Source organism: Synchiropus splendidus, chromosome 17 (genome assembly GCF_027744825.2).
Source record: "Synchiropus splendidus isolate RoL2022-P1 chromosome 17, RoL_Sspl_1.0, whole genome shotgun sequence".
NCBI classification, from domain to species: domain Eukaryota; kingdom Metazoa; phylum Chordata; class Actinopteri; order Syngnathiformes; family Callionymidae; genus Synchiropus; species Synchiropus splendidus.
In genome coordinates, this window is record NC_071350.1 from 20,404,524 (window position 1) to 20,411,883 (window position 7,360).

Consider the following 7,360-nt stretch of genomic DNA (forward strand, 5'->3'; position numbering starts at 1 on the left):
GCTTCAGCTTTCTGGAGACACTCCTGAAGACGGGTGTAGGATACAGACATCCTACTGCAGGCTTCACTCCCTCACACCCTCATCCTCTCTCGAAATACAAACAGGCAAAGGAAAACTGTGTTCACTGGAGAGTACCTGGGTTCATTCCAGCCGGGCCGAAGTGAGTCTCTGGATGGCTTTCATTCTTCATGCATCTCATTCGTATGAGCCAATCTGAAAACACACGGAGAGCAACTTGACGTTTGGCTCCTCGGCTGCTGTTGGAGCACAAAACAGCCGGGTCAGGCAAGTCAACTTGAAACACCTGGATTGCACAGGTGTTTCAAAGACTTTCTTCAGCAGCGAACAGTAGCGGTTAGTGACCGAGACAAACGACCGGCGGTGACAATCTATTTCCGAGTTCTGAAGTATTTGGCCAGAGGTCCGCGGGGACGAGTCGCGTCATGTGTTCGGACGTGTTCACTCACACGTCGCCGCGTGTCCTACCTGCACGGACACAGAACAGTCGAGCCTCTCCCGCTGTGTCATGACGAGCAGCAGCGAAGCACCCGTGAGAGCTCAGCTGCCCTGACAACGTCGACTGCGGCCACGCGCTCGAGCGTCCCGACCGGCTGATGTCCAGTGGTCTGCGGCGTAAAACTACAGAGCTGCGGCTCCACTTCCGCCTGACGGGAGCACAGCTGCGGCTCCGGGTGGTCAGAAAGCCAACAGAAACTAGCGGGACACCCGCCTGCCTGAAGACGCTCCGCTTCAGTCAAGTTTTGGAGACGGTCAGCATCGGTTGACGCCGCGGGACCGCGGCGCGCTCCCAGGACGGAGGGGGCGGGGCGTCGCTCTCCGGAATTCGCCGAAAGTAGCCGAGTGCACCCGGAAGTGACTGTCCGACTGTCATGTGCAGCAGCGGTTCCGTCGCCCTCTCCCGCCGGCGTTTGCGTTTGAGCTTTCATTGAAACCGAACTCGTCGCTTCGGACGCTTTCACCAGGCGCCATGTCTGTGTTGTGCTACAACAAAGGCTGCGGGCAGCGCTTCGACCCGGAGCACAACCCGGCGGGTGAGTGGCCGCAGCTAAGTTAGCATCGTTCAGGCGGAATGCTAACATGGAAGCGTCTGGAACGGACGACGGGCCTGATGCGAACATGTGGCGGCACCGCGCTTACTGGGTGTCCGCCCGGAACCTGTCGTGTGTTGTGGTCGCTCCTCCTGCCAGTTTATTCTCTGAGCCTCGCGTGAACGTGTCACGGCGTTAGCCTGTTGTTAGTGGCCGGTGAGCGAGTGCAGAGGGCTTCTGTCTTCAGGTGACACCGGGTCTCCTGCACGCTTCACTACTCACTCGTCCGTTTTCACTCTTCGAGTGCTTTAGCTCAGGCCACGACCTGATGTTGCCGCTGTGTTCTATCGAGGCGAAACCGTTTCCGTCCAGCTGAGTGCACTTCCTCTCACTGCCACCAGGTGCGCTGCGCTCGTTACAGCGGCATGTGTTGCTGTGGAAGGTGAAGACCTGCAGTACTTTGATGAACCTGGACGTTGTCAACGTCACATTGGGTGCCTGGACACCCAGGTGTGTGCTTGATATTGACTGATTCGCTCATGATCCTCCCCTCCCTTGTTGGTCCCAGCTACTCGGGGTCGGAGGGAGGCGACACTGGAAAGGACTGCAGGTTATAGTCATCAGTGAGCCTGGGCTTCTGTGGCAGTGTGGCCAAACACCTGTTTTAGTAGAGTTTGGTTGACCGCACTGTCAGAAAAAAGCGTGGCTCCTGTCTTTGACATTTGTTGTTCAACATTGTGTTTTGCAAGGAAGCTGATGTGTAACCCATTCCCCTGGGAAAGTCTTCTAGATCACCAGTGTCGCAGGCTTTTCCTTCATTCCAAGCCAGTGAAGTGGCGCTTTTATACAGAGAGCGTCTTGTAACTGAGGTGACGGTGGAGTCAGTGGGCTTCTGTCTATGTTCCGCTATTTTGGTGGTCGACAACTCTGTGGTTTTTATCCACAGTGAACAGTGACTGCAAAGAAATAAATACCTCAGATGTTATTGATTCAAAGGGAACCCAAAATATGTGTAGAAGAAGTCCTGTGGTGGCTGATGTCATATGCGATTGGGACGCCACACACACACACACACCTTTGTTTACCAACTGCAAAAACATAAGCGAAGATTAGTAACAGGGCGGCAAGTGATTTCGTTTTTGTCCATACGATACGTGTAACTTTGTTGCTCCGTTGGAGAGAAGCGGACTTCACTATTTCTCCAAGCCAGAGCGGGTGTATCCTTCCCATATAAGACGAGGAACCTTTGGTCAGAGCCGGCTCTGTGTTGTCGGCATTTCAAGTCAAACGCTGACTTGCGCCCTGCATCTAAGTCGATCCAGTGAGTTGTGTTAGTTTGGACTCGTGTACACAGTTGGTCACAAGCGACGAGTTGTTAGAGCTGCAGTCAGTCATCACGCTTTCATTTGATTTTTTTTTTTTTAATTCAGTTCTTTTCGTCTATCTACAGTAGCCGTGTTGCGATTGACACATGGATTACCAAGTCTGATGTGTGAACATACTGTTGGACATTTCAATGCAAATGTATCTTTCAATCAGACTGTCACTCTTCTAAAGTTGTGTTGAATGTATGTTGTCACTTTGTCAGAAAATCAAGCCAATCAAATCAATCAAACTTGTATTTAATGGTGAACACTTGGGAAATAAAGTGAAAGAAAAGACAGACTGACCTGTAGAGACAGAACCTATGAGTTAGATCTTGTGCTGCGGCGTTTTAACAGGAGTGATATACACCTGTGTTTACGACACCGCCTGGCATCAGCAGGAAGGAGCGGCCACTTCTTCACGCATCACCGAGAGCAGCCGCCTTTCCCAGAAATAGGATCCTATTTCCTTTGGATCTCGGAGGCAAAACTTCAGAGTCTATTTACTTTGCCGGGGAATAACATCCTCAGTTCTGAAATAATACTGCATCGCATACGACCAGACAATCAGTGCAGGAGTCACTTCTCATTTACATTTTAATAAGATTCCTTTCTTCATGAAAACAAGGGTCAGAGGAAGTACGATTTGGTAGCACGGGCAATTTGAAAGTCTCTAAAACTTGTCTTCACACACCTGAAGTTATCACCGGTTTACATAGTTTTCAGACCACATTACATCATGTTTTTCATGCCTGAATGTGAGTGTTCTCCGATCGTGTCGGTGTTGTGTTTGCTGCTCAGCTTGGGGCTCTAAACCTTGTCCTCTTGACTGCAGTTTTATACGAGTGTTTGAATTGTCTTTCCCCAAGTGAGCTGGTTTGCTGCTCCCTGACGAAAGCCCCGCATTGACTGAAGGTCATTTGCCTGCCATATTTTCCTCATGAAACTGTGTGTGTGTGTGCATCAAGATGTAACACTGGTGTTGTGTTTAAATGAGTCCTCGGAATCTTGTGTCCACAGACGGCTGCACGTACCATCCAGGGGTCCCGGTCTTTCATGATGCACTGAAGGTAAACGCTGGATATTGACTTGTTTCTGTCTTTGTGTGTCGTGGCGGCCTCAAAGTTCATGCTGCTGCCCTCCCCAGGGATGGTCCTGTTGCAAGAGAAGAACGACCGACTTCTCAGACTTCCTCAGCATCGTGGTAAGTCTTTGGTTTTCTTTGTCTTTGGAGTTCTTCCTGGTTTCCCTCGTGGTCTGAGGAAAGTGGCTCAGGATCTGTTGGTTGAGCGCTAACGTTTCTTCTCGCAGGGCTGCACAAAAGGTCCCCACAACAAAGAGAAGCCCCCAGCGCCGATAAAACCAGATGTGACATCATCTGGAGAAAAGAAGGAAGCGGATGAGCAGAAGCCAAAGTTTAGCGAGTACATCATATCAGCGCCGAAGCCCCAGGAGGCCATCCGCAGACCAAGGTTGGCTCTTTGTCCCGCCATTTGTTTTGGTTTAGGGTGAAGCGACATTATGTGAGGGAACTTGTGCTTATAGGACCGGACAGGAAATTCATTTAGTAATGTACTGAATTATTCTGGAAACACTTGACCGTGCCTTAGTTCATAACTTTAAAAGATGGAAAGACACAAAATCTATTCTATTTACTTGCAGCTCTGCCAAGCCAGTGTGTCCGCAGCTGCCAGCTTTTGATTTCTGCAATGAGTTTTCAATGACATTGTCTGTGGTTATGATGCCTCGTCCACTCCAACTATTTCAGAAATAGGCTTTAATCAGAAGGCAGTGATTTGATTAAAGTAAAGTCTACGCTGAGACAAAGTTTTTGCTTTAGTTTTCACTTGTTTCTTTCGTTTTGACTTCTGGGCACATCTGCAGCACAGCACTGCTCCATTGCTTAGTGTTCACATGGTCTTTCCCACCGTAAACATGAGGAGCCATGTACGGGACAGTGAGACATCCTAGATGTGACCCAACAGTTGAGCCAGGTCCCAGAGCTCCGGCTGGACCACGTGTCATCAGACGACCCCTGCGCCTGTACACAGTAGGGACGGGTCAGAACTGATGGTACACCACATCCTGCCAAACAAAACCTCCACAATGACAATTCTGCATCTCACCATAAACTGGATAAACAGACGGCTCACTGGCTGCATTGCTTGAAAGTGATGTTGAATCCAGGGAACCTTTGATCATGACACTGGTCGACTCTGACTCTCTGGATCCCTGTTTCTGAGATGAGATGGAGTGGTCCTCACAGGTTCTCTGAGGCGCTCCTCTGCCTTGGTAATGTTTCTTCAGCAGCATCTAGGAACTGTGTCCAGACTGCTCCATAGTTCAAGTGTTCAGAGACATGAGACACAGCAGACAGACAGACAGACAGAGGGCTCCATTGAAGCCCTAAATAAAGCTGGCAGAGCAGCCTGTCAGACACCAGCGGCTTCTACCAGAGACCTGAAACATTGAGTTGCTCATCTCTGCACTGCAGAGTTCACTCTTCTATTGAGACGTCAACAAACCATGGTGTTGGAGACAAACTCCACTCCTGAGTTCCATCATCAAACAGAGAGACTGGAGTGTCCGACACATGGAGGAGAAGGAACATGGCTTTATCCTCATCATTATCGCTGACATGACAACATTTATTCTGATAACTTTTTTTGTCCGTCCCTGATTCTGCTTTCACAGCCAAAACTCTGCAGTCAAATGAAGCCATAATGAGACTGGGGTGTGTTTTGAATCCCCGACTCTTAACTGAAGCACCTCCAGTCTGTCTCCCACCGGGGCTGTCTAGCGCAGGGTTAAATCATTCATGTCACCGTCTGATCAAGCACGTTGCTTCTCCACCTTTTTCACCGTGTGAATTTCTACTCCGATGCTGGTGTCGTGTTGAAGTGCTCCAGCGACGGCTCTGGCTTTTGCTCTGACGCGGTGTTGTGCCATTACTGTTCCAGTCCCGATGAGCCCATGGTCCGTCTGCAACACAAAGTCTCTTCCTCGCTCAAACAAGCCCTGGAGAAACTCAAGCTGTCTGAGAACACAGTGGAGAAGAAGGGTGAGGAGCCAGGCCGCTCCATCCTCCGGCTGTGATGTCGTGCGCTGACAGCTGATGGACGGCCGCTGGGAGTTCGCCATCGTCCGCCTGACATCATCCAGTTTGAGCGGAGGCTGACGGCAGCGCTCAGTCGACACATCACAACTGTCAAAGTTTCCTGGTGCCGGTGCTTCATTGCTCCTCTCTGTGTCACTTCAGAGGAAGATGGCGAGGAAATCACCGTGGGAACCTCCTGTAAAAACGCAGGCTGCAGCAAAGTAAGTGCATGGTTGGTCACCACAGCGGTCAGTGTGTTTGAAGGCCTCTGTGGAAGTGGGAGCCTTGGGTGTGAGGAGAATTGGACTTGATGTCTGCTGTGCAGCTTGGATTTGCATCATCATTCTTTAAGTGATTAGGTTGAAAGCATGAGCCATCATCTCCAGGGCTGCTTGTTTTCGGACGATCTTCCAGCCGCTCTATATTTAGACTTGACAAGCTTTTGAGGGTGAAAGTTTGCTGCTCCTCTGACAAGTGTGCGTGCGTGTGTGTGTGTGTCCTCAGAGTTACCAGGGTCCGTCCAGCGACTCGGACGTCTGCGCTCATCACCCTGGATTCCCTATTTTCCATGAAGGGTCAGTGTGTTCTGTGTTTAGTTTCGGCGACCAGCTGAACTTGTTCCCTGCGCCGTCAGGATGAAGTACTGGAGCTGCTGCAAGAGGAAAACCTCCGACTTCAACACCTTCCTCTCCCAGGAGGGTTGCAACAAGGGAACTCATTTGTGGCGTAAACAGGACGAGGTTTGGCCGCTCAGCTATGCTGCCATCTAGTGGTGGCTCTGCACCTGAAGCTGACGACAGGTTTGTGGTTCCAGGGCAAGAAGGTGGTGCCGTGTCGCTTCGACTGGCACCAGACGGCGTCTCAGGTCATGATATCCATTTATGCCAAAAACACAGCTCCGGAGCTGAGCCATGTGGACGCCAACAGCACCTCGGTGAGGAATGGCGCCCGGCCACGCCCGCTCTTCACCTGCTGACACCTGTTGTTCTCCTCCTGCAGCTGGACATCCACGTGGTGTTTGAAGGAGAGAAGGAGTTTGTGCAGAAACTCTGCCTGTGGGGAGTAAGTGCTGCCGCCTGTGTGATTCTGTGTGTCTCTTACTGATGGTGGACCAGAGACGGACGAGTGTCCAACCAGGGATGTCCTGTCGGGGGCGGGGGAGGGTTGGGACCGGTGTTCGTAGCTGGGCCTCACGTCTGCTGTCTGTCTTCTCTGAGGTGATCGATGTGGGCCGTAGCGTGGTCAACATGATGGCCACCAAGATTGAGATTGCCATGAAGAAGGCCGAGGCCATGTCCTGGGCCCGTTTGGACCTGCCTCCGCCCGCTCCGCCCAAGGAGAAGGAGGAGAAGAAGGCGGAGCAGGAGTCTGAGAGCGAAGAGGACTCGTGAAGATGGACTTGTCCTCCAGCTTCTCTGGAGTCGGGAGCTTCAGAGCCGTGGTGGTCACGTGAAGTGGATCGGTCCAGACCTCACCGTGGCATTGATGCTGCACCTTCACACACGCACGCGACTCATTCCCTGGGATTTCAAGTCCAAATGTCACGCGTGTGAAGAGGATCCGTCCAGAACCATTCGACACACCAAACTGTCATCTGACCATATTAACTTTGAGAATCATGGCTGCCACTTCTGATGTGTATTTTGTCAGCAGTTTTTCATCCATCACCTCCTCTTTCCACCGTTATCTTCAGTCATGAGCATCGACTCCGCTGCTCTCCTGCAGGCTGCATGTGTCAACGCCAGGAATGTATCAAGTCTGGGGGGAGGAGGGGGCGGAGTCTGACCAAAAATAAAGAGTGGAACTTTCCAGATGCAGTGATTTGTCAAACGCTTGTCCAGGCATCGAGA

The 7,360-nt window shown here is 51.2% G+C and overlaps 2 protein-coding genes across 6 annotated transcripts in view; one reads left to right on the forward strand and one right to left on the reverse strand.

The window, feature by feature from the left end:
- The window catches only part of LOC128748421 (protocadherin Fat 3), a 55,436-nt gene extending 54,640 nt beyond the window's left edge, over nt 1-796 (reverse strand). For all 5 annotated transcript variants that reach the window (XR_008412796.1, XR_008412797.1, XM_053847187.1 and 2 more), the window contains exons 1-2: nt 487-796; nt 136-213 (exon numbers count right to left, since the gene is read on the reverse strand). The gene's annotated coding sequence lies outside the window, so the exon portion shown is untranslated. The remainder of the gene's footprint in view (nt 1-135; nt 214-486) is intronic.
- Nucleotides 797-856: 60 nt separating this feature from the next.
- chordc1b (cysteine and histidine-rich domain (CHORD) containing 1b) lies at nt 857-7,331 on the forward strand. The gene is made up of 11 exons (XM_053847234.1): nt 857-1,052; nt 3,434-3,483; nt 3,561-3,617; nt 3,725-3,885; nt 5,374-5,474; nt 5,673-5,731; nt 6,015-6,085; nt 6,145-6,250; nt 6,325-6,444; nt 6,510-6,572; nt 6,728-7,331. Exons 1-11 carry the CDS (start codon nt 989-991, stop codon nt 6,899-6,901), a joined length of 1,026 nt encoding a protein of 341 aa, XP_053703209.1. The 5' UTR covers nt 857-988; the 3' UTR covers nt 6,902-7,331.
- Nucleotides 7,332-7,360: the final 29 nt, after the last annotated feature.

Bases quoted from the DNA above. Each gene is read 5' to 3' on its own strand.
- chordc1b (XM_053847234.1), top strand. From the start codon at position 989: ATGTCTGTGTTGTGCTACAACAAAGGCTGCGGGCAGCGCTTCGACCCG. The intron at 3,618-3,724 runs GTAAGTCTTTGG...TTCTTCTCGCAG, and splicing joins CAGACTTCCTCAGCATCGTG to GGCTGCACAAAAGGTCCCCA. The intron at 3,886-5,373 runs GTTGGCTCTTTG...TTACTGTTCCAG, and splicing joins GAGGCCATCCGCAGACCAAG to TCCCGATGAGCCCATGGTCC.